Source organism: Narcine bancroftii, chromosome 8 (genome assembly GCF_036971445.1).
Source record: "Narcine bancroftii isolate sNarBan1 chromosome 8, sNarBan1.hap1, whole genome shotgun sequence".
Classification (NCBI taxonomy): domain Eukaryota; kingdom Metazoa; phylum Chordata; class Chondrichthyes; order Torpediniformes; family Narcinidae; genus Narcine; species Narcine bancroftii.
In genome coordinates this window covers 20,498,966-20,525,683 of record NC_091476.1, presented here as the reverse complement: position 1 = coordinate 20,525,683, position 26,718 = coordinate 20,498,966, and the positions used below count along the sequence as shown (strand labels likewise).

General features: G+C 37.8%; 1 protein-coding gene across 5 annotated transcripts in view; it reads right to left on the bottom strand.

Moving 5' to 3' along the window:
• Positions 1 to 26,718, bottom strand: part of LOC138740440 (disks large homolog 3-like) — a 379,720-nt gene that overhangs the window by 120,093 nt on the left and 232,909 nt on the right. For 2 of the 5 annotated variants that reach the window (XM_069893062.1, XM_069893064.1), the window contains one exon: positions 22,904 to 23,065. The exons of 2 other annotated variants lie outside the window; for them this stretch is intronic. In XM_069893062.1, coding sequence (XP_069749163.1) covers positions 22,904 to 23,065 — 162 coding nt within the window. Of the gene's footprint in view, positions 1 to 12,884; positions 12,904 to 22,903; positions 23,066 to 26,718 lie in introns of those variants that run through there. One more of the 5 variants, XM_069893065.1, reaches the window with a different exon arrangement.

Below are 26,718 nucleotides of genomic sequence, written 5' to 3'. Positions count from 1 at the left end.
GTTGGTTGGGGTTGGGTGTTGGGTTTTTCCTCCTTTATCTTTTGTCAGTGACGTGGGCTCTGCGGTCTTCTTCAAAGGAGGTTGCTGCCCACCGAACTGTGAGGCGCCAAGATGCACGGTTTGAGGCGATATCAGCCCACTGGCGGTGGTCATTGTGGCAGGCACCAAGAGATTTCTTTAGGCAGTCCTTGCACCTCTTCTTTGGTGCACCTCTGTCACGGTGGCCAGTGGAGAGCTCACCATATAACACGATCTTGGGAAGGCGATGGTCCTCCATTTTGGAGAAGTGACATACCCAGCGCAGTTGGATCTTCAGCAGCGTGGATTCGATGCTGTCGGCCTCTGCCATCTCGAGTACTTCGATGTTAGGGATGAAGTCGCTCCAATGAATGTTGAGGATGGAGCGGAGACAACGCTGGTGGAAGCGTTCTATGAGCTGTAGGTGATGCCGGTAGAGGACCCATGATTTGGAGCCGAACAGGAGCGTGGGTATGACAACGGCTCTGTATACACTAATCTTTGTGTGATTTTTCAGTTGGTTGTTTTTCCAGACTCTTTTGTGTAGTCTTCCAAAGGCGCTATTTGCCTTGGCGAGTCTGTTGTCTATCTCATTGTCGATCCTTGCATTCGATGAAATGGTGCAGCTGAGATAGGTAAACTGGTTGACCGTTTTGAGTTTTGTGTGCCTGATGGAGATGTGGGGGGGGGGGGGGGGGGCTGGTAGTCATGGTGGGGAGCTGGCTGATGGAGGACCTCAGTTTTCTTCAGGCTGACTTCCAGGCCAAACATTTTGGCAGTTTCCGCAAAACAGGACGTCAAGCGCTGAAGAGCTGGGTTTACAGTAGTAGTTACAGTAGTAGTTATATTCTTCCTTGTAGCTGGCAGTTGAACAAATGAAAGGACACTTCTTACTTCGTCCCTGCAGCAAAGAATTGCTGAGTGGCCAAACCTCACTATCTCCACCACCCTCAAACAGGTTTTTGGGTTCTTGCTTTGATGCAGCAACTTTTTCTCTCCATCCACCTTGCACATTTAATAATTTCCTAGCATTTTAATTTTGTTGGTCCAACTTGGTTCCAGCCAATTAGAGTCAATCAACAACGGAACTAGATAAATAATCAAAGGTATACAGAGGCAGGAGAATAAGCATAGAGGCGACACAAACATTTTGAATAAAATACCTCGCTGTGTACTTCAGTTATTGCTCAATGTTTTTTTTTTATACGGTACATTCATACATTCTGAACTGTCAAATATAACTTGAAAGAGACCAAATTTGTTTTTTTTAATGAAAATAAGAACGATATGGAATTATATAATGATTGTATTTGATTAGTTATCACCCAAAAGAATATCTGAATGCACATACTGACATTATACAAAGTAATGATAAGTCCAAATAACTCTAAAGAAAGGCAAGCAAAATGATTTTAAGTTTTGAGGGATTAAGTTGTGAGAAAATGCCCATGGGATTAATTTAAATTAATCGAAATGCACTGCAGCTATTTGTCTAGGCTCTTCCTCTGACGACACCTTGAAACAACTGACCTATACATCAGAGAATGATAAGTACAACCCATCACAGATTATGGGTTTTCCTCCTGACTATTATATCAGTTCCTTCATTGTCATTGGGTTTAGGTTATGAAACTCCCTGGACAACAGAAAATGCTCTTCCAGAGACCTGCAGCCATGCCTGAGGATAGCTTACAATTAACTACTCAAGGGCAATTAGGGATGGGCAATAAATAGTGGTCTTGATGATGATGAATTTAGGATTTCTTTTTAAAATTAATTTATATGCCTGCGTTCCAAATGAAAGGCAATGTTTTGAGCTTAGCCCACTTATAGAAGCAATAGTTTTATTTCAAACATAGTGACAAACATAAAGATGCCGATTGGGAGTTGCAGAAACAATTGTTCTGCAAAGCACTGTGAGTACAACTACAATTTTTATACAAGAAACATTCCACTTGGCAGTAATCCTAAAATGTTCAGGTTGTATATCCAGCTGCCTTGGAATTCAAGACACTCTTTTATTGCTGAAATGCACTTTGGCGTAGAAACTGAACACTTGTTCCTTAATACTAAAATCTGCACTTTTAGTTTACACCATCTGAATTACTTGCATATGGGCTGACTTGCCTGGTTAGTAGGCAAAACAATTTTTTTTCCCTCACTTTATCTTGGTACCTGATAATTCAATTCAATTTGTTCCCCAGAAGAATTGTTCAGAAGATAAACATTGACAAAAAGAAACAAGTCTTTCTGTGAAGTCAACAATGTGAATGCCTAGTTTCTGCATCTAATGAGTTGAAGCACAGAGCTGCCCCTAACGTGCCATGACCAACAATGCTCAAACTATGATTTTAATCCATATGAAATGCTGAAGGTATGAGGTCCTCATGCATGTCTTTTTTTTTGTGAAAACACAATACAGGAGAAAGCAGGTCAAAGATGAAAATACAAAACCAATGTTTTGGGCTTTATAAAGTATACACTTTGACCTGCTGAGTTTCTCTGGCATTATGGTTTTACTTCAATTATGGTGTCTGCAGACATTTGTGTTTTACTTATTTTTTTTTTGTTGGTTAGAATGGACTTGCCTGAATAGGCCCAGGTTGTGAGCCCTGCACTATCTTAGCGTATCCTCAGTCACCTGCCAGCTGCAAATCCCAATCCTCACATACCTGACTCTTGCCCATCACACCTCAGAAGCCTCAACTTATGTTAACCTCACAAGCTCTAACACACCTCGAGTTCTTCTATCCATTTTCATCTTAGCCCCCTGCCCCATCATGCAATTTACTAGGTTGCTCATCTCCCATCATCAGGAACTAATGCCACACTGGGCCAATAAACTAGCCTGATCCTTGTGGCCCAGATACACATCCAACTTCTTGCATCCTGGAGCTCTTTCTACCAAAGCTCCCCTCTTCCAGAATCTGACCTGCAACTTTGCTATTTTTAATGTTCTTTTAATGCATGAAGGAGAGATCTTGAGCACATAAGATACATGAGTCTTACTAGATGGCACACAATACTTGGTACCTTATGCACTATAAACATTTGGAGGGCCAGGCATACAGGTTGAAGACATTTGTTGAGGTCTTTAATGTTAGCATGTTTTTAGAGGCCTTAGAATTGGATCAGAGGATTTGTATCTGCTTCTTTCTGCAAGAATAAGGATTAGTCTGTAAGAGCCAATTTAATCAAAAGTCCTGCCCCATTCCCTCTTTAGAAGTTATGAATTAGCATGCGACCAAACTCTAGAATACCAGTTCACCTTCTCACATTTTAAAATCTGAACAGAAGAAAGTGATGTGATGCAAATCAAATCTGGACAGTGATGAATGTGAGAGAAGTAGCCAAAATATCTCCTCAATGATAATCCTTAAAAACATCACCCAAGCCCAGTCTTTCCTCATAGTTAAAAATTCTAGTCTTGGCAATGTCCTCATAAATATTTGCTCTCTCTCTCTCTCTAACACCATCACTTCTTTTCTGTCATGTGATGAACAGATAATAATCAGCACTAATATGGCCTGACCAATGATTTATAATTTACTTGAATAATGTCAGCTAATAAAGGAAAATATGCCCTTTGCTTTCTTAAACATCTTATTTATCTGTGCAGCCACCTTCAACTCTCTGCTTTATGTTTCTCTGCAAATTTTAATACCTATCATATACTGTGATCCTCTTCTTTGTCCCTCCTGAAATGGATCAACTTACATTTGAATTGCATCTGCCACTCTTCTGTTTTCCAAGGCAATGATTTCTTCTGTAGCTTTCTGCCTCAATATCATACACACAGACACTGATTTGTTTCATCTGAAAGTCTAAATATTTTACACATTATACCAAACAGGAGAAAACATTTGTGAAACTGCAATGCAAATAGCTTTACAACTACAATGCGCTCATTTATCATTGATCATTGCTTCCTGTTACTGAAATGGCGAAGATCCAATTTGTTATTTCCACAAGAATCCATGGGCTCTCACTTTCCTGATAAGTATGCAATTTGGGAATTTGACAAGTATTGTTGAAATCCTGTATGTAACATTTAACATGCGAAAAAACTATTCATTTTGCTGACAACCTTTCAATTTATAGATTATATCAATTAAATCCTGGATGGCTTTATCTGCACCTATGAAGACGATTCAACAAGGCTTCTGTGTTTCTACTTTTGTGCATTTTGCTGTGGAATGAACTCTGAATTTGAGAGAGAAGAAATACTGGCACACCCAGTAGAAAGCTATAAGCCGATTCTCTGGTGAACATTGTACACTATTTAATGTTCTTGGAAGATAGGATTCAACTAATCCTATTCTGCAGTGTTAAAAGTTAATAATCACACCTGCACATGCATGACCATGGTTATAATGGTACTAAACATTTTATAACTATAAAACAAAGGGTTTTTAGTTGCCAAAGGGGTGGAATAATGCAAACGAACAGAGGGCATAAATAAGGCAGATATACTTTGAAATAGACAAATGGGCAATACTCACAAAAAATCTTCTTCACTAAGTGGTGACGAGATTTGGATATCATTGAAAAGGCACTTCAAATGAATATGAACAATTGCACTAATTGAATGAAAGATTGCTTTTGTAGAGCAAGTCATTCTTAACAAGTTTATAAAGACTCCATATAGTCAAAATGAATTAGAAGGGTTTAATGTCACAAAATCTGTCTATGGTTGGGTTGTGTTAACTACAGCATGAGGGTAATGATGAGCTGGGAGCCAAGGATGGATACTGGGAATATGCAATAATGTAGATGTTTAATAACAGAATAATAAAATCTTTTAATGCCCAAAGATTGCTGTTAATGAATTTGAATAGATTTCTTTTTGGTGCCTTAGAAGGAAGGAGGAAACAGTAAGTTTCAGGAGTGACGGGCATTAAATATGAAATAAATTGAACAAAGTAAAAAAGAGTTAAGGTACATTGAAGACAGAGCAGTGTTTTTCAGGGACAGAGGTCATGGATGACATTGATGGTTTTGAAAGGAGAAGGAAAATTCCTAAGGAGATACGTTTCCTTCTAAAGTTCAGCCTGCATCATTAGCCAGTGGGAATTGGTTTCAGAGAGCTATGGATAGGTCTCATGATGTGAAATTGGAGATGAAACGGGAAAGGAATGAGAGAACATAAGAGTTTGGGATTATGTATTAGAAGAGTAATGAGGGAGAATTGGCTTAAGGGCCTATCTCATTGGCCTGGAGGTTAGGTGGCGACCTGGTGGCGACTCGATTCTCCGCTGGTTGCGGAGCCTAGCCGGGTCACCAGGAAGTTGCAGGAAATTCAAACATGCTTGATTTTTTTGGAGACTTTTTCCAGTTTCCAGCAGCAGGTCTCCGCCACATCTCCGAGACTAATTTTGTCCGCGACTGGGGAGACGTCTCCGTGACGTCTCTGAGAGCTGCTGGAGACCAAGGAGACTGAAGAGACATTGCGGCGACGTTGCAGAGATGTCGCAGCAATTGCCGGAGACGTTGCCGCGACTTCCGGGCAAATTGGTTGTCACCTTGTCTGCGGAGGTCACCTTGGTGAGAGCGCAAGCCATTTTTTGGTCTCCTAAATCGCCCAAGTTGCCGCGACGTCTCCGCCAATGAGATACCAGTGTTAGTAAATAATGTTCGCAAAAGGGAAATGAAGCACGATTGTAAGGATCAATTGATGTTGGAATAATAGAGCTCAAGGTTATTCTCTCTTTCTGATGCTAGAGTAAACTCACTGAAAAATTTTAAATTTGGCTTGACAGCATAGATGTGGAGCTGATGTACCTCCATGCTGAATTAGTCTAAAACCAGCAGTCATTGTCTCCAAGTAAGGCACAAGATCCTAAGGATGGTAAATCTTTTAACTTCATTCAAACTGATTTTAGCAGGATGGACAAAATATTAATTAAAGAGTTGCAGGTGAAACTAACAGACTCCATATTTTGGACTGATAGCACCTCTGTGTTCAGATACATCACAATAAAACTGCAAGGTTTCTATTTTTTTGTGGCTAACAGAATCATGGTGGAGATATGTTAATGCAGATATCAATCCTGATGATTTCGCTTCCTGAGGTTTGAAAGTCAAGTTTTTTCTGAAGTATGAAATGTGGGTGTCAGGGCCTCAGTTTCTTCTGCGGATAAATTAAATCCTGATAAATTAAAATAAATTTTATCATGAAGACCCTGAAATTAAAAGTGAAGACCTTGAAATTGCGGGTAAAACTGCAAATGCTGTTCAGATAATGTCTGAACAAATGGATTTAGTTACTTCCATAATTCATTACTTTTCATGCTGGAATAGTTTGAGAAGGGGAACAGCATGGTTGTTCAGATTAAAAGATGCTATCTGAATCATAACAAATCATGTTCCTGAAATACAAGAAAGAGGATGTCTCACAGATAAAGAATTGATTGATGCTGAGATGGAAATAATATGCTCTTGCCAAAGGAAGAGTTCGGCAAATGAAATTTCAAGTCTGAAAAAGGGGATGAATGTCAATAACAAGCCACATTGGTAAACTCGACCCTATTCTCTTACATGGTGTTTTAAGAGTTGGTGGGCGCCTTAGTAGGGCAACAATGCCAGAAGAGATTAAACATCTTGTCATACTCGCCAAAGATTTTTATATTTCAGAACTAATTCTTCAACATATTCACTAAGAGATAAGACATGGTGGTTGTAGCCATCTGTTATCATGACGATGAGAAAAATATTAGATTTGTGCTGCCACTAGATTAAGCAGAAAAATTCTAACGAAATGAGTTTGTCTGTCAGCGTGTAAATACTCCTTCTGGACAATATCTGATGGCAGAATTGCCTCTGAACAGAGTCACTCCAGATGAACCTCCATTCACATATGTTGGAGTTGATTATTTTGGACCCTTTGAAGTGAAACAAGCAAGAAGTGTTGTGAAGCACTATGGTGTCATTTTGACATGTTTCGCCATAAGAGCAATTCACATCAAAGTGGCATCATCACTTGAAATAGATTCTTTCATCAACGCCCTTTTGTGTTTTATTGCCAGATGTGGACGTGAGGAACTATGATGTGACAATGGCACTAATTTCATGGGAGCTCAACGTGAATTAAAAGATGCAATTTCACACTGGAATCAAACTCAAATTCATAATGAATTAGTTCAAAAGAAATTAATTGGATCTTCAACCCCCCCCTACTGGATCGTACCACAGAAATGTATGGGAAAAACTGAATAGATCAATATGAAAAATTCTTAATTCAACCTTAGATGGACAAAATCTTAATGAGGAGAGTCTTCAGACAGTTCAATGCAAAGTTGAAGCAATCCTCAACAATCATCCAATCACTAATATGTTTATTACATATAGATAACATTTTTTTTAATATGGTCAATTTTCACACTTACCTTTCAGAGTGGCCGTTCACACAAAAAGACCTGTCTTTGGATATTGCCGCATGTTTAGACAAAGTACCATAGGTGCGGTACTTACATGGAGTGGACGTGGATCGACGTCGTCTGTGACGTATAACTTATGTGCAATGCATGGCATCACTGGATCAACATCATCAAGCAAAATGGCTCTTGATCCACAGATCCTGTTAATGCCAGCACCACTCCAATGATTCAACATAGCGGTTGACTGTTGCTGGTAAGTAAATATCTTCTTGCTGCACATGTAAATCTCCTGCATGGCAGTGTCGCGAACTGAATGATCATTGCATCATATTCAATAGACCATTGTTGCGGACTGCCTGCAGTTCAATTTAGACAGTAGGCAGTCCATAAAAATGTCTTCTTGCTGCCACAGGTAAAATTTTGGAATGGGAATGAGTCACTCATTTCCATTCCAATCTTTTTACACAGACTGCATTCCGGGAATTTGGGGATACAAGATAAAAGACTTCAACGGATCCAAATGATCTCGAAGCACTGACCTTAACCATCTTATGCTTCTTAAAAGTAATCCTGGTGGGAATGAAGGTCAGTTTCAAAAGAAAGACATATATACGTGCCGCAGGTGTAAACAGGTACAATTTATAACCAATTTATTTTGGAAAAGATGGGTAGACAGATTTTTAGGTACTAATGAAATCAGATTTTTATGTACTAATGGAATCAAGGGAATTGGATTAGTTAAAAGATCAGTCACAATCTAAATGAAGGGCAAAGCAGATTGAATTACAAGGCAGCCTTAATAGCCTCATGTGGCTTCTATTTCTTATTTTCTCAGTAGAAAACAGTAAAGTTCAGGAAGGTTTCACTTTATCCAGCCAGAGGTGAGAATTGATGTTGCACTGTTTCCCCAGCAATGGAAAAGTTTGACAATGTAAAATAACTAGAACCATAGAATTCTACAACACAGAAGCAGGCCCTTTTGCCATTCTATTCTATGCTGAACAATTTTTGTGCCTACTCCACTGATCTGTACCTGGACCATACATCTCCATACTTCTCCCATCCATGTACTTGTCCAAATCTTTAACTGTCAAAATTGAGCCTGTGTTTACCAGTTCACATTCCCACCACTATCTGTGGGAAGTTACTCTTAATGCTCCCTTTAAACATTTTCCCTTTCACTCTTAACGCATGGCCTCCAGTTTTTATCTCACCTAACCTCAGTGGAAAAAACCTGTTTGCATTTACTCTGTCTATACCCATCATAATTTTGCATACCTCTAGCAAATCTCCAAACAACCTTCTTGGCTCCAGGGAATAAAGTCTGAACTTGCTTTCACTGTAAATCAGTTCTTCAAATCCTGACAACATCCTTGAAGATCTCCTCTATACTCTTTTAATCTGATTGATATCCTTTCTGTAGTTAGATAACCAAAACTGCACACAATACACCAAATTTGGCCTCACCAATATCTTATACAACTTGATCATAACATCCCAACTCAATGCTTTGATTTATGAAGGCCAATATACTAAAGGCTCCCTTTACAACCCTATCTACCTGTGACACCAATTTCAAGGAATTATATATCAGTATTCTCAGATCCCTCTGTTCTACTGCACTTTTCAGTGCCCTACTGTTAACAGTGTATGTCCTATCTTAATTTTAGAGTCACTATCTTGGAGAATCTTTCCTGGACCCAACACACCAATGCATCGTTAAGAAGGCATGTCAGTGTCTCAACTTTCTCAAGAGTTTGTGGAGGTTTGGTATGTCATCAGAAACCCTGGCAAATTTTTACAGATTTGTGGTGGAAAATGTTCTGACCAGATGCATCATGGTCTGGTATGAGGATACAAATACCCCTGAATGGAAAGCCCTGAAAAAGGCAGTGGACATCATAGGCAAAACCTTTCCCTCCATCGAGAACATCTGAAAGGAACGCTGCCATCAGAAGTCATCAAGGAACCACACCACCCAGCACATGCTCTGTTCTCGCTGCTACCATCAGTAAAGAGGTGTTGGTGCCACAAGACTCACACAACCAGGTTCAGGAACAGCTACTTCTCCTCCACCATCAGACTCCTCAACAACAAACTCAATCAGGGTCTCATTTAATGACTCCTAATAGTGCTCTTTATTGATTTTTTCGCCTTTCTCTATTGCGCAGTTTGTTTGCATTTCTTTATTTGTTTACGTGTACATTTTTTTTGCATTACCAAAAAGGGGTAATTTTGCTTTGCCCGCAGAAAAAAGAATCTTACAGTTGTATGTGATGTCATGTATGTTCTCTGACAATAAATCTGAACATAGATAAAAGATTCTAGAAAAAATGCAGGAGATATGAAATGCAGATAAAAGGATAAGCTATGGTCACCACAGTTATAGCTCTCAAAAATTTCGATACCCCATCCTTCCTGCAGCTTAATAAGCTTTCTTTATCACGGTGGTTCTTGACCCTTTTCTTTTCACTCATATACCACTTTATTCCCTATGGCATAGGTGCTCTGTGATTAGTAAGGGATTGCTTAAGGTGGTATGTGGGTGGAAAGAAAAAGTTTGAAAACCACTGTTTTAATCGTATCTAATTGACTCGTTATGTGCACGGTTTCATAACTCCAAAGGAAATGGGCCGATGACAATTTTTCTCAAGCAAAATATTTCAGTAACAATTGGGTCTAAAGCAGTGATTCTTAACCTTCCCTTCCCACTCACATACCATCTTAAGCAATCCCTTAATAATCACAGAGCACTGATTCATATGGATTAAAATGTTATGTGAGTAGAAAGGTTGAGAACCACTGCTTTATCTCCTTTACAATTATGACAAAGGTTCTCTAATTTGAAATGTTAACTTGGTTTCTCTTCCCACAAATGAAACCTACAAGTATTTTCTGTTTTTATCTTAGAGTTCGAGTATCTGCAGTCTTACTGAAGATCTGTGATAGCTATGGAATTTGTTCTATTTGCTACCAAGTCCAAAATTAAAGGTAATAAATAGAAGCAAGCCAGAAATAAATCTGATGGAGAACTCAGGAGAGACTGCTTTCACCAGACAATGTGAAAACTACTACAATTAGTTGAGTAAAATAGCACGGAGATATTTAACAATAAAAAAGAGAATACAAAGCATTGGTGGAGTTTAATGGAAAAGAAGAATGTGTGGAGCATAAATGGCATCGACCTGTGGGCTTAACGATCTGTTTCTAGAGTGTGAGGACTTCTTAACTTTGAATCGAAACCAGCTGAGTACAACTTCTGCAGAGTTGAAAGGGTGGGTACAAGAACTTGACAAGATGCTACAACCTCTTGATGAGTTTAGTGGGTAGATTGTGAAATGCAAATAATATTCACTGATATAAATGCTGATAATTTTTCAAGGAGTGCATAAAAAAGTGAAATTGAAGGATCGTGCAGTTTGTTCACTATGTCATATTCAAGAATGAGTAATTAAATGTACTGGAGAAGAGACTTCAATCAAATACCCCTTCTCAAACTTGTTAAAGACAAAATTAAATGATAAGTTGAATACAGCAAGAGTTTACTAATAGGTTGCTAGCCCATTCCAATTACATCTATTCCCTGTAATGAGAATGTTGATTGTATATAAAAATTTTCACAGGCAGTAACGTGGGTCAGGAAAGATGTTGAAGCTAGTCCTGGCATAGTGCTGCCTCAAGACAGCAGCAAAAACAAGAGTACAAAATCCAGTTATTGGGGAAGAGATGGGGAGAGAGTTTCTAGGAAGGCATGGAATTAGGAAGTAACAGGATGGGACAAGTTGCATGCCATGCACTTGCAGGTTATACATTCTGGAGTCGACTTTTGTCCTACATTAAAATGTTGCAACTGACAAAAAAACAAAACTGCATCACACTCTCAGATCACATCAAAATGCTTCACAATTAAAGACCTTCGCTGTCTCTTCACAGTTGGAATATACAAAACAAATAAAGTGTTAATAATGCATTACAAAAATGACCAAATAATTTTATTTCCTGATGTTTGCTAAGAGATAGACATTTGCATGAGCATTTACTAAGCTTTGCTATGGGATTTTCTATGCCCACCTGAAAGGACAGATAGGCTTTGGTTGAAACTATTGGCTGAGAGACAGCAGCTATTGCAGTAATGGACTGGTCTAGATTTCACGCCTTGGTGTCTGACTCAGAACAAAAGTAACACCCCCAAGCTGTGTCAACACAAAATCATTGCTTATGGTCATAAACCAAAAACAGGGATTACTGAATTCAAAAAAATAGCATTGAACTTGCGATTCAAAACCTTATTTGTTAAATTCATTAAAACACACCAAGCTATCTTTGGGTAAAATACTCAGGTTTCAATCTTACTAAGCATCTGTGGAATGCTACAAGACTTCCTCATTAAGATCGTGTGACATGAAAATCAGCACTTAGCCCTTTTTTTCTTTCAAATATTCTTTAATTTAATTTTGCTATGATAGCAATGGTTAGAGTAACCCAGGATTATTCCATCTTTTAATAGAGCAATTTTTTCAATAAAATTATAAGTCAGGAATGTTGACCAGTTAATTGACACAAGGCACAGAAGCTCTGTATAGATTAATTCTCTTGTTTCGCTCTCTGTACTTTATCAGACCGAGTTTCTGATTATATTTAAACATTTTAAATCTTCAGCTCAGTGGCTACAACAGACACAAAGCAGTGGTTCAGTTGGTCTCAGCCTCAGAACAATTTCTGCTGCAGTAGCCGGCTGGTGTTGAAATGTGTGAAGAGTGGAGGAAAAAGCCCCACAGCGCCTTTTCTGAATATACAATCCTTTGCAGTAGTGTTCTGTGTTCTGAACAAAATGTGAAACCCACTGAGCACATCACATTATTCCAGCATTCTTTCAGAATAAAAGAACCTTCTCTTTATAAAAAGAAGTGTTGGATTTGCTTTTGATTCTGAATCCTTTGTGCTGGAGGTCATCAGAAATACTACTACCATTACCATTAACCCTGCTTCTTTCCATTACATGATTCCTCCATCCTGTCTCATGCAATGAGTTTTAATAGGTTGATTAATGCTATTTATTTCAGAAAACACCTACTCATTTGCATGTGTTCTTTGCAAGTAAAGACAATTGTGGCACATACCTTAAGTTGGATTAGTCTTCAAAAACATTTCCAAACTTAGAGATGTTTCAGCAACAAGATTCATTATGGAGATTTTTTTTTAAAAAGCTTCACAGATGTGACATATTCAAATCTCTTAGACCTTAGAGCCATTTTCCTCTATAGTTTTTGCGCAAGGTAATGTTCTTTAACGATATGTAAATTTTTGCAGGAAATCTGGCATTCTTTTGAATTGTTTAACAAATATGTCAAAGCGTCAGGACATATATTCTTAGACAACATGTATGCATCTCCATTTGCACTAAAATACATGTTAATGAATTGAAGGGAGGTGAATCAAATCAAATAGTTCTTTGAATATTTATAGAATTGGAATAAAATTGTACATTACCTTTCAGGATGTACTTTTCTTTGTGCTTTCGGACATCCTTGCCACTTCACTGATAGATTTTGTGGAATTGTCATGGACGAAGATACATTGACGGTGAACATGACTATTGACTGAATCCCCTCTCTGGTGTTCTTGTTCTTTCCCCTGCCTTTCTTTGCTGCGTGTATGGTATGTCATGAATGTGTTTGCAGGCTCCACACATAGCAGCCTTATCCAAGCTCATGTTTAGAAAAATGTCATGACATTTAATTGCTTCATAACTCTCTGCATCTCAAACAGCCCTCTTGAAGCCATTGCTTAAATTAAACTCCAGTCTGCTTTTTTGCTGCAACACAAATGAATTTATAATCATTGGTTCACGTGACTAGAATTGGTAAGTGCGGGATTAAGAATTTTTTTAAAAATCCACTTAATACTTGGCATTGGTGAGGACAGTTCGATGGACTGGCACATCATGGTCAAGTTTGCCCAGCAAATGAATCTCTGGTATTAGCAAATGAAAGATTAAATTTTCCTTAAGACAGTAAAAAATAAAGGAGCTACAAATGTTCCTTTCAAGGTTCTCTTCTATTCCAACTAGGGAGCACAACGAAAGAGCCAGAAAACTACACTGGATATTTCTATGAAGATGTTAATTTATGATTCCCCCATCTAGCATTTAGAAACCAAATGGAATGGAGGGCATGAAACAGGTTCTTACTATCAGATACTCCTTAACTTTAATCTAGGAGGCTATCAGCACATCTTCAGGTGCAGTTTACCAGTTAGAAAGTCTTCCAGCTTCCCTGAACATGCTTGAGAGATCCATCTCCAGTCATGGCTTGGATCCCCAAACACCAGTGGCAATGGACCATAAAATTCTAATGATGCAAGAAGGTAGATGCCTTAGGCTTTAGTTCTCAGGCCCTAGGTAAATTATGGTTTCTTTAGTTCAACAAAAACTGGAAGAGGGTGTGAAATATCTACATATTGACAAAAGCATATCCATGCCAAAGAATGGGTTATTTAGGTAAATTCTATCTTTCATGATACGAGAATTGTACATCATTGTAAAACAAGTGACTCCTAATGCAATCCTGACATTGTGCATTAATAAAGACTTAACATTTTACTTTCGATTGATCTTCTGTTAGCATGATTTATTTATTTTGAAGTTTCTAGTGATGAGTAGTGAAAATTTATTGTCATATACACTAATACAATGCATAGATACACCAAAATTCTTGCTTGCTGCAGCCAAGCAGGTGCACAAGATACACCAATTGCAATAGTGTATTAAATTACCACAATATGCCAAGACAGAAAAGAGAGATAATGAATAAATAAAGATAGAGAGATAAATATTCACAGTTGCAGTCAGTTCAAGACAAAAATGATGTTTCACTTGTGAAAACAGCTCCTTTGATTCTCCCAGACTAGTTTATAATTAAGATTGTACAGGGAGGTTCAACTGTTGGATATAAACTGTTCTCTAGCCAAAGGTGTTGGACTTCAGGCTTCTGTGCCTTCTGCCTGAAGGTAGCAGAGAAAGGAAGTTGTGACCAGGATGATGGAGGTTCTTCCTGATGTTGCTGCCTTCTTGAGATAGCATCTCACATAGAGGTCTTCAATGAACGAAAGGAGAGTGCCAGTGAAAGACAAGACTAGGTTTTGCACTTTCTGCAGCCTCAAGTTACCAAACCAGACATTGATACAACTAGGCAGCATACTTTCCATAGTACACCTGTAGAAGTTTGGTCGTAGTTTGAATTTCGATAATGTGCTAAAATTTCTCAGACTTCTTAGAAAGTAGAGGCGTTGGTGTGCCTTCTTCAGAGTTGCTTCGATGTGTTGACTCTTAGCCCGTATATGCAAAGGTTAGGAATAAATCTGTAAAAAATGTACTTCTGGCCTCCTAAGTCCTGTATTAATCTTCTTCTCTAAAAGCCATATACATATAAACACTGTGAGACTCCAGCGTGCGAGCTAATCCTCTGTGCAATCCAGAACTATACTCTATTTTTCTATCTTGGTTTTCTTTTTGTATTTTTTTTAGTTAATTTACCCCCTCCATAAATCTTCGTCTGCGAAGCCAAGCCAAAGAAGAAAGAAGATTTACCATACTACTATAGTGGGTGGGATGGATTTAAATACCATGTAATCAATTTATCTTAAGTTTGTTTAAGCATTGTTTATATAAATTGTATAATTACATATTTGAAAACTTTAAATGGCTCTTGGAGAGGTCATCCCATATGCAAACTCCCATGAATTTGAAGGAACTAACCCTCTCTGCTGTCACCCTATCACAGGTGTTTGGCCCCTCAGCCTCCCCTTTCTAAAGTCCACAATAAGCTCCTTGGTCTTGTTGATGTTGAGAATGAGATTGTTGTTCTGGCATCACACAATTATATTCTGACTCTTAATTTCCCATTATTCAGCCAACAGCAGTGGTGTAGTCAGAACATTTTTGATTGCATTGGCACCAAAGTTGGCTATGCAATCATGAGTGCCCGATTTGTTCCCAAGAAACCAATGTGCTATTGACCAGGTACTCTATTTAAAAAGCATTAATGAAGACTTAAATAGTAATAAACACTATAAGGTAACTCTTCTTCAAAATATCTTTCTGAAAAAAGACGGAGCTTCTATTTAACATTTCAGTCAAAAAAATACTGCAGCACTTTAATATGACTCGACAGGATTAGATTTAAACCTGGAATCTTCTAAGTCAGGGATAAGAGTACCATTAATTCAGCTACAACTAACAGTAAAATCAAAAAAACATAGACAGCAGTACATCCCAATCCTCTGTCAAATCCTCAGATCATTTCAATGCAAAGATTAAGAAAATCCTATTTAAATATATCCCCATTGATATTAACAAACATATGTGCTTTAGTGGAGAAATTCTTAAAGAGCTTCTTATGGGGTAACCTTACAAACTTTATCAAGAAATTGAACAAGGATTAGAACCACACTACACATTTAAATTCCAGGCCAAAAGAATACAAAGGGGGAGGGGAAAATTCAAAGTAATTGGTTTGCTCCCCATACTTTAAGTTTGGCAGCACAACGAAACAGGCAGAAATAATCCAAATGGCTAAGCAGGCTATGATCATTTATCTGATTATAGAAATTTTGAAAATTTGGGACAATAGTGTGCTCTCAAATAGCCTTATTTTTATCTGAATCAAAAGGAATTGTTTCTTAATAATTAATTAACAATTAGTACAGGGCGCCTGTATAACAGGGACCAATGATAGCTCACCTCTAGTGAACATTACAATTGCTTTGCACCTATCCCGAACTAACCAGATGGCATCAATATTACCCTCCAATTTCCATTAACCCCCCCTCCCCAGTCCCTCTTTTCCCCTTTCTCCACTCCTTTTCATTCTTTCGATCAGAAAGCTATCCTTAGCCCCTCTGCCCTCTCCCCACCACTTCTCAACTTCTTTCTCTTCTTCACCCTCCTACCAATATCTACTTATTACCTGTTTGCCCTCTTCTCCTTCACCCCTCCCCCATCCAATTTATTCAGGTGTCTGCCTGATTTTTGGCACTTCTAAGGAAGGGCTCAAGCCCAAAATGCCGACTGCCTTTTGCTTTCTAACATTCAACGTGACCTGCCAAGTTTCTCCAGCATCAGAACACATCATCTCAGATTTCTTGCTTTCCTGAACTTAAAAGAAATTGGAGCCCTTCCCACCTTCAGGATAGTCCTTTCAACAGCAGTGATTGTTATTTTGTGGAAAAATCTGCAAACTAATTTATAATAGATTCTATTTACAATGAGTCTGCTATATTACAATAATGTAATATCATCAAATATTGTTGGAACTTTTTCCCAGCAGCTCTTAGTGTCCTGTTGTGAAGTTCTTAATTCGAGATCTTCTATCTCAGTTTCTACTTCGGCCTGACAGAAAAGTGGTAACTCTGGCTCTTTCTGAAACACCAAATTGCAAGGAACACTGAAGATCACATCGCAAGGCAATGCTGAGAGAACCCAGGACTTCTGGGCATACCAAGGGTTTGGCTTTCAGAGGTCACTCTGTCACTTCTGCATCAGAAGGACAATGTTCAAACCGCATTCCACAATTCCAGCACCCTCAGTACAATAAAATGAAAGCTACACTGCTAGAGGTGTCACTCAGATAAAATATTAGGTTGAAGCCTATCACCTTTCTCCAGCGGATACAAGGATAAATACTGTTACAAAAATATTAGAGCAGTTCTTCAAGCACCTTGCTCTCCTTGCATTGATTCAAAGGTAGTATTCTTTTCTGTGATTGGCTACTTAAAATGTTCCAAATAGATCCAATAACAATTGATTTAAACTTCAACACAGTTGGATAATTTAATAGCAGAGAAGTCAGCACACAGCAAGAGGATTCACCAGAATGGCTTATACTGATCCCTGGCAGCTAATGAAAATAAGATAATGCTGCCCAATTTACATTAGGAAATCCCCCTTTGAACAAGAGTTTGTTTTAAAGTTGTATCTATCTTATGAAAACTTCATGAAAGCATTGGTTACAGCCAATGCTTTCATAAATAGGTTTTTATAGCTTCTTTCCAAAACATCAGAGGAACTACTGATAAGAGTTGAATTTAATGCAAACGAAGTAATTCGGAATATCTAACTAGATGAGTGGTATAATGCATCCCTCTGGATAGGGAGTTTAAAACATGATCTACAGCCATAATTTCAAATGCAACATCACAAAGTCAAATCATTCAGTTTCCACGTCTAGTCACTCCTTTACACTGTCACCTTGTCATATTAGATATGCAAATACTTGTTCCCAGATTAGTTTCAGATTTTTTTTTCTGATCGAGGAAATCTTAGAGCAGATTCAGCACTTTGCATTCCTGTGCTCAAAATTTTTGGGTGTTAAAAAGGACACCAATAACACCAGACAATTAAAATTTTGCTTCCTGAACACTTTTGGGTGAGTTTTATGGATTTTGGGTTGTTGATCACGAAAATCACTGTAAACTTTTCCTATCATGTATCTTTTTTTTAGATATCTATTTTTGTGATTTCCTATCATATTTGAAGTCTACTTCAAGCATTCAAAACTATGAAGTGCAACATTCATTGAAAATTCATTTTCTTCATTTACACTTGAACATCTTCCCTGCAGTCAATGACAAACATGGTTAAAAGTTTCACCAGGACATTGTGGCCATGGAAAAGCATTATCAGGACAACTGGAATCCATCAATGTTGACACGAGAAACATCAGATGTTGAGCACAACTGAGAATCAGCAACAAAACATTTTTAGGTCACTTGAACTAATGCAATGTGTCAGCGTCATTATGCAATTAAGCATGCTAAATTAAAAATTATCTTTGTGTTCAGTTTGAAATTGTCTATCATGATCCCCTTTTTTCAGGAAGCAAACGTTTTAAAAAAAATTGTTGTCAATATTTCTGGTTCTTGTCTCCCTGTCAACTGAAAATGTTTAACCTAATGCTTTCTGGATGTCATATACAGAATAGTGGAACTGTAGATGTGAGTATGGGGTGAAGTGTTTGTCATGAAATATCAAATTGGAAGCCTTCCTTATAAGAATGCATAATCCTAAGGCAGTAGGTAGATTGATTTGGAGAGAATGAGAGGCATTTTATTGGGTGGAGTGAGACAGTTCTGGTTGATGCACGGTGGAGGTGAGATTTTGGGATTTTGAGTAACAAAGGGTTTACATCACCGGGAACTATGGTCAGGTGGTCCCTACCATAAGAGGAAACTTTGGATGGAAGGAATAAAGGAAGATTGGTAAGATCTCCTGACTGAGGCTGAAGGGTTTTGGATTACTTATGTTAAAGTTGTCTATCACGATCCCCTTTTTTCAGGAAGCAAACGTTTTAAAAAAAATTAGGGGAGGAAGTGGATAGGTCCAACTGTGGTCATGGGTGTCCAGTGGTATTTTTGGACAGCAGACAGTGGTTGTGGAGTCTGATGTTAGAACAAACTTTGGTTGGGGAAAAAGACCATTCAAGGATTATTGGCTGCCAAAGGTACACCTGCTTATCTGGCAAAGAGTAGTGATTCCCAACACAAATTTAGTCTTTGCCCCTGATTTCATCTGCTGAATGAAATCCCACTGTGCTAAAAACCAATTAAAAAACACCCAATCATTTTCACATTAAAAAAAAAGCAGCCTAACATCCAGTTTGAAGTGGCATGTGGTTACAAGTACTTAAACAGGACCTTCATCATGATTCCCAATAGGAGTCCATCAATTTAATACAAAACCAAGACCCACAGTTATGGGTTATATATTATATATAAATATGTTTTAAAAGATATAGATTGTGGGGGGTTTAGTGTAGGTCATTTCACAAAAGACATCTTATTTGAAATGCAAGAGCTATGCATAGTAGAGACTTCACGTCCACAGTATCTTTAGAGAAACGTTGAAGAATGCCTATGGAGACTTCACAAGTAGGGGTCAATTGGACTGATGTTGTGGAATAAATTGACTATTGTCTTTAAAGCAAAAGATGTCCAGGCTCAGAAACTGAGTCAGGTGCCAGCAATCTGTCTGGTTGCAATTTGTTGTTCTAAGAGGGATCATGTGGTTTTGCAGAGAGAGAGAAAAAAAACATGACTCTTTGGAGAGTGAGAGAGAGAGAGAGAGAGAGAGAGAGAGAGAAAGAGAGTAGCCAGTTCTAGAGTTCTGCAGTGGCTTTTGAGGCTGCAACATGACAAGCTGGTAGGCTTGTTGAAAACCCCATTTTGAAGACAGGTTGTGAGTTCTGAGTTCAGCCTGTTGAAAACCCTTGTAGTCCTTACAAGAGGAAATGGCTGGCTAGAGTATTTCTCCATAAAGAAGGGAAACAAGAGGAACTCTGTGGTGACCTGGAAGAAGAGGTTATCATTTGGAAAACCCATGATGGGGCAAGTTTCTTAGGCAAAACAATGAAGTGGCTGATCGGAGGAAATCAGTTTGTGTGTGTCCAACAAGTAACAAATTTCTCTCTGAAACCAACAAGAACCTTCCTGAGCGGTTACCTTTCAGCAGCAGAGCTTGGTGAAAATACATAAATGTTAAATTCTGTGCTCAGTATAAGAATTGACTGTTTCCGGTGTACTTGGAGGAGTGAGAAATGAGATTGGACTGTGAATCAAAGAACTTTCCTGAACATATACACATTACAGACATGTGCGCTTAGAACTAGAAGGGAGTTAAGTAAGGTTAAGTTAAGTTAATAGTAATAGGTTAAAGTTTGATCCTGTTTTTATGTTTAAATAAAATTAAAAGCAACTTTTGTTTAAGTAACCAATTGTCTTGATGAATTTCTATTGCTGGTGGGTTTTGTGGTCCTCTGGGCTCGTAACAATCTCAATCATCAGAAGTGGGACCAGTCCTCAAAAGCACACCCTGTAAGGCAGCCACATCGTAGCAAAGCATAATTCAGTTGTCATAGAACAGACAGAAGATGCAAGGGAAATAAATGCAGTTTACATAATAACTCAGAGATATTCAAATCTTGGTCAACAAGATACATGCCAGGAGAATAGTTCCATGTGTCAAGAAAGGCAAAACATTCATCAAGTCCACCATAAGAAAAAAAACTGGAAAATGATGGCTAGTCCTCATGGAGCAATGCTGAAAGAAAGTTAATGACCTCTTAACATTTGTCACAGAGGCTTAAATCAAAGGTTTAGCCCCTGTGGAATGGAGATCCTTAATGAAAATGCTATATTTTGTGAAGATCTGATGCAGGTAGAAAATCATCTTGAGGAGACCAATGACATTTCCCGCATCCATCCAGGGTACATTGATATCAGTGCTTGACTATTGTAGTTGGAGAGTGTATTGGTGTGAGGAGCTAGGGAAGTAAAAGGGGAGCTTTTTGACAATGCAATCTGGTCAGATTGAAGAAGTCTCATGTGCATTCTAGAAATATAAAAATAAAATGCTTCTGTAGAAATTTCAGTGATCCTTAAATAGCAGAAATAAAGTAGTATAGTAAAACCACTTGTATCCAGCATCTCTGGGGATTGGAAGATGCCAGGTAAGTGAATTTTCTGGTTACTTGAGATTGCATGGTGCATGATTGGCAAACTGACTGTTTGACTCTTAGGGAGCAACAATTTTAAACTTTTGTATTTTTTACCTATTTATTTTCTGCAATTTTTTTGCTGGATGTTTGAATTCTGGATAATGGGGATTTTACTGTATATTTATAGAAAATACTGAGTTCTACTGAATCTGTTCCATGATGGCCATGGTATGGAACTTCAGGTTATGAACATAGGCTTTATGTGAAAAAAAAATCATTTGGTGTGCAACTGATGCCAGGAAATGCTCAGTCCAATTTCATGTCTGGTGTGATTTTACCCTGAAATAAACTTCCTTGAGGGAAGTTGAAATGGAGGTATAAGATGCTTTGTTTTATGGCAACATGTAGCCCTATTAACATCAAGGCAAATAATTTCATTTTAATATTTAAATAACCAATTACTTCATATGAGCAGATTCCTTTGAAATCAGAATTGGGTGAATTCAAGGAGAAATAGTTCATGCTCCATTTTAAAATCAAACTTAATTACATGTTATGCGAGTTAAGATCTTCAAAAGTTTCAGATCCTCCCATAAGAGCTAAAAAATTGTGGCTGTATTCACCCTGGTATTTATTTGCAGAAAAAAACCCCACAGATTTCACTGAAGCATTAGGACAATAGATGGTTATATACATTGGGAGGCATATCCCAATGTTGAATTGAGCCAAAACTATTATTTGGTGGGGGGGGGGGGGAGAGGGGGGAAGAACTACCAAATGAATGAAACCTGTTCAGTATGAAGGCACAGGGCAGACTAGAGATGTGTATAAATATATATATTTTTTTAGACAATGTGAAGTAGTAAGGGCACTGAAAGACATCTTGTGAGGCAATTCAGTGATCTTTTCAAACTGTCAGTAATTTTCAACCTGAGTGCATTCAAACTATTATTAGAAAACCATGAGACTGATGGCCATTTTGTTCAACAGTCATTGTCTCCAGATGTGAAATTTTCAATGAATCCAATAGAAATCAGTTTGGAGATAATTATAATAGATTGCCATAGTGTGATTAAAGAAAGGCACTTTGCATTACACTGACCATTTTTAAAAGGTACTCTAAACTTTATAATTCTTATTATAATTCTTCCCTGTGCTGTATGTTTGCTTCAACACGATTAGCTACAAGGTTGTGAAATGAGGGGAAAAAAAGGAAAGTTTATTTGGTGATTTATATCGAATTATATATCGGTCTTCATGAAATTTTAATTCTCAAGTTCAATTTAAGCTTTCTGTTTGAGAAGTAAACAAGAAGAAGCAGCAGTTCCCTTATCATATGACATGGTGGGAAGAGTAACTTGACCATTCAAACACCAATATGAAATTTTCACTACCACACTAGTGATTCTGGGAACCAACCTTTTCATTGTATCTTCTTTCATTTTTCCTCGAGCAGAGAAAATAATAAAATTGCTGAGACTTATCAACACATTTGATACAAGGATAGGATCGCATGCAAATTTAACAATGATGTTTAACAAATTAACTTTATCTGACCAATTTTAATCCCCTTTGATCAGCAATTGATCATTATGTATTAATTGTATTTCCCTTGCAGCAGAAAGTAGGTGCAGAGAAAAAAAATGAAATTAATTCAAATGCCCTGATGCCACTCTCTTGGCAGCCAGCTCCATAATTAATTCTGTGAACCAGTTTGGAGATGGGTTTATGCTGTACCCACTTCACAAATTGCAAGGGAAATATATTAATGTCAAGTTGTTTAGTTGAAATGTGCTAATTTCCCACACTGTGAAAGGTCTGGGAACCAGACTTCTGTTGCATTCATCTTTGCACTTTTAATTGTTAATTACTCCATACTTCTGAATGGAAAAGTGAAGGCATGCTAGTTCTTCACAGCAGGCTACACCGCAGTCATGTTGCAGGTATTAATCAGCACATCGATCTCTGTTAGGCACAAGCAGCTCGCATATGCTGAAGCTTTTGAAGTGTTGTTAGTACCTGCTGGAGATAACATCAACTCCCTGGCTGACAATGCTGCAAGTGGGACCAGATGACAGACAAGGATGCATGTTACGAATTACACTGGTATAGCCTTTGGGAGATGCAGGTGGCTCACGTCGGCCACCTTGTTTGATCACCGTGCTGTAAACAGGTTCAGGCCTAGTGAATACAGAAAGAATCACTGAGATCAGATTGTGATGCAGAGAAAGCGTGAACATGACAAAGGAAACACCTGCACCTGGTACCATATCCGTATACGTCACCAAATAGGACAAGTAACACTACATTCAGATGTTACAGCATGGAACAGATAATTGGTCTTGATGGCTTTGGCAGAAAAAGCTCTGGATTTGTGTCACCTCTTATTTCTCTCTCACATGATTTTCCCCATGACTTCTTCTTCCTTAAATGCTTCATTAGTCACCTACAATAATGCATTCTTTATTGTAACAATCCCTTTCATGCAAACTTTCCCCTAACTTTAAATGCTAATGGTAAAAGTATCATAGTATTAGAAATAACTTTTCATTACTTCCACACAAACTTTTGAAACCTTAAAGAAGGTTTCCCAATTAATACAATTGCACCACTATAGTCCCTGGGAGATCACTGTTCACACCAACTCAACTTGATGTTATTCCTTTATTTTTTAATTTAATTCCCCTTTATCTAAGACCCAGATTAATTTCCTCTTTTACGATCTATAATCTCACCTTTAAAAATTGCAACCCAAGATTTTTTTTCTACTCTTCCTCTTTTGTATCGTGGTACACTTCAATGGTTATTCCTATTTTCACAATATTCAACTTTATCTTACACGTGTATCGTTAAGTATCCATCTTTATTCTCCATCAGATACTTATTCCCTGACTCTGATTTTGATAAGATTATCTATATAAATATCCGAGTCTTATTTTTATGTAGCATAGGACAGAACCCGAGATCTGCCCTTAAATCATGTAACTACATTTTGTCAATTGAGAAAACTCCCATTTCTACCATCCATTTATTATGCCTTGACCATTCTCATTATTGCATTCCTATTTCAATTAACTTCAATCTGTGTAACAATAGTTCATATATTAAAAGACCTTTGAATGTTCAAATATACAAGGACAGTCCTATATCTTCAATAGTCCCTTTTAAAAATTAGGTTACACATTTGCAAATTTCTTTTTGCTGCCCCCTCTGTGTTCCTGTATGTGGTTTATGATAGTCTCTCATCTCCAAATTGCACAGCATACCTGAAATCGAATACATCAACCTGGAGAGATCATTGCTGAAACAAAACCTAATTCAAGTAGCCCTAAATTGTAATGGCAATAACTTTATAACTACACAGGTTGCAGGAAGGCCAAAGAGTAACTGGTGTGTCCCTTGTATAATGCTTCAGAAGGTATAAACCATCAGCTTACAAAGTTATCAATTGAGGAGTCAATTTGTTAGAACTGGAGCAGATCTGATTCCTCGCATCATCCCAAATTAAACTCATAACTGCTCTCCGCTAATGAAGGCTTTGTTAGGCCTTACAGGCAGATACAGATAAAATCTCAGTAAAGTCTAGGAAACAAATCCTATCATGTAATGATAAGGTTGATTGGATGGAGGTAGAGAAAGATGACCAAGTATGGAAGATCCATCAGTACTACCCGACAGCCATTAATGGAGTAGGAATCTGGGAGATTTGAGTTCTACTCTAAATTTTATATGATTAAATCAATTCTGTCCTTGGTCCTGCTTAACCTCCTGCTTACTGATATATTTGTCCTTTCTTCTTCGGTTCATAATTTATAACATCTCACAAGAGATCTCACTGCTTTGCTGCACCTAATTGAATGTGGTAACTATGCAAGAATATCAATTTATTTTTGACTCAGCAAATGTACAGCAATGAATATCCTGTGGCTTTAAGTCAAACTATCTCACCCATGTTTCTGGATAGGTATCACAGCAGTACTCTGCATTACTTGGTTAAAATGTATTACTCAGAAACAGCATATTTCCAATCAAAAGGCTTAACTCCTTTGGAGAAGGTCTGATGACACACACAAGGATGTTATCAGGACTGGATAAGCTGAAATGGTTTGTTTTGGATAGGAAACTTAGGACAGAAACGTTTGTTAGAAGAGTTAAAGGGGAAATGAAGAAAGCCTTTTCAACCAGAGGGTGGTGGATATAAAATGCATTGCCTGAAAGAATGATGGAAGTGAAACCACTGCCCAATTGAAAGACATACTTGCATATATGTGCTTGAACAATCTTGGCCTGCAGGGCTGTGGATCAAATACTTGAAACTGGGATTAGGTTAGGTCGTCCTTTTTAAATTTAGTTTAATTTAATTAAAATCTACAGCACAGTAACAAGCCCTTCCAGCCCACGAGCCCAATCAATCGACCCCAATCAACCTACAACCACCCCCCACCCCCGTACATTTTGAAGGTTGGGAGAAATCCAGCACACCTGAAGAAAACCAATGCAGACACAGGGAGAAGATACAAACTCCTTACAGATTAGAACTTGGGTCATTTGGCACACTGTAATAGAGTGTGTTAACCTCAACACTAACCACGTTGCCTCCTATCTAAGTTTTGAACAACTTAGATATGATAAACTGAATAACTTTATTATTTTGGATATTTTCTAAGATTCTATTTTACGATAGGAAACCACCAGATCCGCCTGAAACACCTTAATCAGCGGTGCTTGCTGAGTCATTGGGAGTAGTGCACAGATCACAGTCCACTTGCAAATCTCCTGACAGTCTAAATCTTTGATTGAACAGTTTTTTTTTACTCGACTGAATGAGAATCTGCCATGAGTTTTAGATATTTTTATATTATTAGTGTTTTTGAAATGTTTACTGTTTTAGGAGTATGCAAGCTAATGACACCATTGTTCTTTATATATGGTGCATGTTTGATTCTAAGGTGGTGGTGTAATGTGAGCTGTTTTTAAAATGAGGCTGGGAGAGGTTTACTTCCTGTGTGCCTTGTGTGTAGCTTGGGGGGCCATGCTGTGTACAAGAGGAGAAACAACAAAGGAAGATAAGCCTCTGTGTGTATTTCTTGTTTTGCTGCTCCAGATAAAGTTGGTGTTTTGAGCTTAAATTTGTCGAGTGGTTCTTTCTCAAAGTAGAAGTTACCACAGTAATAGAGTGTGTTAACCTCTACACTAACTGAGTTGCCTCTTGTCTAAGTTTTGAGCAACCTAGTTATGATAAACTGAAGAACAATATTATTTTGGATATTTTCAAAGATTCTATTATATGATAGGAACCCACCGGAAGAAAATACCTGAAAGATCTAATTATAGGAAGGATTATCAACTAGCCACTGGGTGTTTATTGTTATCTGTGGAAAACAGTTTTATTTGTGGTCACTCAACATTTAAGGTAACCTGCAAATTTACCACCTATTTTGAGACACCTTGCTTCAGCCATTATTCCAACATATGAATAATTTTGCTAGGAGTCTTCTAAAAACCTAACAATTCATGTGAGTGTCTGTGAATTGGGACCCTGCAAGCTAGAAACTCAAGGCACAAATAGATGGTTGTCATTTTACTTACATTATGTTAAAATTCATAGTGGAGGATCTTTGTCTGTGGGTTCATTTACTTGAATTCAGTTCAACTAAAATCATGCACCATTATAGTCACCATTAGGAAGTTAATATATTTGCAAAGTAAAAATGGTAAAGATTATACCATCTAGTCTTGGTAGGGAGATTGATTTAATGTTATATTGGGGTTGTTAAACTAAATTTTTTTCAATTAAGTCAGAGTACTCTGAGAGTTTAAAATAAAATCAATAC